This window comes from Hibiscus syriacus, unplaced genomic scaffold, assembly GCF_006381635.1.
Source record: "Hibiscus syriacus cultivar Baekdansim isolate YM2019G1 unplaced genomic scaffold, ASM638163v2 tig00000916_pilon, whole genome shotgun sequence".
In the NCBI taxonomy this organism is placed as follows: Eukaryota; Viridiplantae; Streptophyta; class Magnoliopsida; order Malvales; family Malvaceae; genus Hibiscus; species Hibiscus syriacus.
In genome coordinates this window covers 589142-591367 of record NW_024061833.1, presented here as the reverse complement: position 1 = coordinate 591367, position 2226 = coordinate 589142, and the positions used below count along the sequence as shown (strand labels likewise).

The 2226-nt window shown below is 39.3% G+C and overlaps 1 protein-coding gene across 1 annotated transcript; it reads right to left on the bottom strand.

Annotated features, from left to right (window-relative positions):
• Positions 1 to 485: 485 nt before the first annotated feature.
• On the bottom strand, positions 486 to 1957 carry LOC120117450 (uncharacterized GPI-anchored protein At4g28100-like). The gene is made up of 2 exons (XM_039137739.1): positions 1120 to 1957; positions 486 to 1005 (listed from the first exon to the last, which is right to left on the bottom strand). Exons 1-2 carry the CDS (start codon positions 1747 to 1749, stop codon positions 685 to 687), a joined length of 951 nt encoding a protein of 316 aa, XP_038993670.1. The 5' UTR covers positions 1750 to 1957; the 3' UTR covers positions 486 to 684.
• Positions 1958 to 2226: the final 269 nt, after the last annotated feature.

Sequence of the window (2226 nt, the reverse complement as noted above, 5' to 3'; positions counted from 1 at the left end):
TGACAGGTAATATTAAAGTGATAATACATAATAATTATGTGACAGGTAAATATTAAAGTGATAATTGATTATCAAGTTTCATATATAACCCGTTATAAAAGTGTTGCGAGATTAGATGGTAAAGAATATTACATCTTATATTCTAAAATATAAGATGCTATTTATGAGAATGATAAAATCTATTAATCTCATATACTAAAAATGAAATAGAAAATTTGAAAATTGAAAATAGTACACGATATTAACCTTATTTTTTAGGATAACATGATAGACAATCTCAACTTCAAATGTCACAATGCGTCCCATGCAAACGCATATTGTCATAATCCATACAACGATTTCACCAAGAAGAATGTAAAAGATAACCAAGAATTTACTGCATGCATGCTATAAGGAGGCTCAAAGGAAAATCCTTTTTAATTAGTATTTTTAAATTTGTGTGAAATTCATATGTATACAGTGAGGTATCTCAAATGCAAACAATATGTGAATCCGTCGATAATGATTATTTATTTATTATGGGTATCTCAATATCAAATTTACAGTGGGGGGGACGAAAAGGATAAAACCCAAAAAAGACCGATCGTCCATTAGCCCATCTTCAATTGTCTGATAGCTCCATAAGCTTCACGTGGGAATTGGCAAAAAGCAAGGTGCCACTTCACATTTCACAACTCAACCACGCTACCCAAACACCGAGACCAAAACGATGAGTGACAAAACAGGGAACGTGAAAGACGCCCGCGGCGGTGCTGACGATGGGGCATTCTCGAACTGGAGAGAATCGACGGCTAACGGCATGTTCTCTTGATCCGGGCTGCAACTTGACTCGTGAGGGTGCGCGCTGTACATTATGGCCCGGAGCACGGCCGAAACGGTGGGTATGTACGCCGTTTTGTTGCGTGAAAGGAGCCATGTCAGCCCCATCAGCTGGCAGTCTCTGTTGAACATCTTGCTCGCTCGGTCGCTCGTCGTGCTCCCGTTCTTGCTGTATCCGCCTTTGAGCTGCAAAAACAAGAGCCGTTACTTCTTCATTGTGACAGTGACAATCAAAACCCAGTTATCAGTTTTCTCTTTCATTAATTTAACAATGTAAACGATTCCCATTAATTAATTTACCTTTTGGAGAGCACCCATGCATTTCGTACACCCATCATAAGAAGAGTCCCTGCAATCCCTCTCCAAATTCTTCACCGCTGCTGTCGGCGTCGCGTTTCGCAAACCGGAAACGTTAAAAGCGGCGGGACAACTCAGGGAACTAATCTGATGCAGTCTTATTCCACAAAAACATACAATCGCATCGCAACTCGCGTTCGGCTGAGGAATCCTGACTCGCTTGCTTACCAATGCGTTCTGCAACGTGTTCACACACTTTTGGGAATCATCCGGCATCATGGGCTGCTCAGGTTGCGCCGGAGCAGGAGCTGACACTTCCAAAGCGTACCTTGCATGAGCAGCATAGAGCCAAGCTGCCAACACGGGACAGCAGCGGCTTCTGTCCAGGTCGTGGCCACATGCGTCGTTGACGCCGCCGAATAGCTCGGTTGACAGGTCGAGCTGGCAAACTTGAGCTTGGATTTGGGCCGGGAGTGCGGGAACAGTGTTTGGGGATGAGTTATATCCGGGTTTTAACGGCTGATCGTGGGCGGAAACTGGTTGAGATAGAAAAGTAGTAGCCATAGAGTGATGGAAGAGAGTGAAATAAAATAAAAGTAACATAAATGGTGAAAGGTAGGAAAGAGAATCCATGGGTTTTCTTCGAAAAGATTGCTGGGGAATTGAGAATCGTAGTTTGATTGTAAAAATTAGGGACTGCACTTTGAACCTGCTAACAATCGTTCATTCTTTTTGTAGGAAAAAGGGAGATTCAAGAGATATTCAAAAGGTATCAAAGATTATTGTGGTTCTCTGATAGCTACAACCTTTAACCAAATTATTGAATTTGGAAAAGCAAAAAGAAACTTGTGATATAGAGAACGCTGGATCAGGGAATCAAGAGATATATCAAGAACATGAGAAATGACAGACTATATATATTCTATTATTATACAGGATATAGGTTTAGAGATTTTTGAGAAAATTATTAAAATAATATTCTCTAAATTTCTTTTAGGATTTATTTATTTGACTGTAATTGATTTTTTAAAAAATGAATTACTAAAATTTAAATTACTAGAATTTGAATTACTGAAAAATAAATTATTGAAATTTGAATTTGAAAAAATA

Coding starts and splice junctions, on each gene's coding strand:
- LOC120117450 (XM_039137739.1), bottom strand. CDS start 1,749: ATGGATTCTCTTTCCTACCTTTCACCATTTATGTTACTTTTATTTTAT. Junction 1,006..1,119: donor GCATGGGTGCTCTCCAAAAG/GTAAATTAATTA, acceptor TTGTTTTTGCAG/CTCAAAGGCGGATACAGCAA.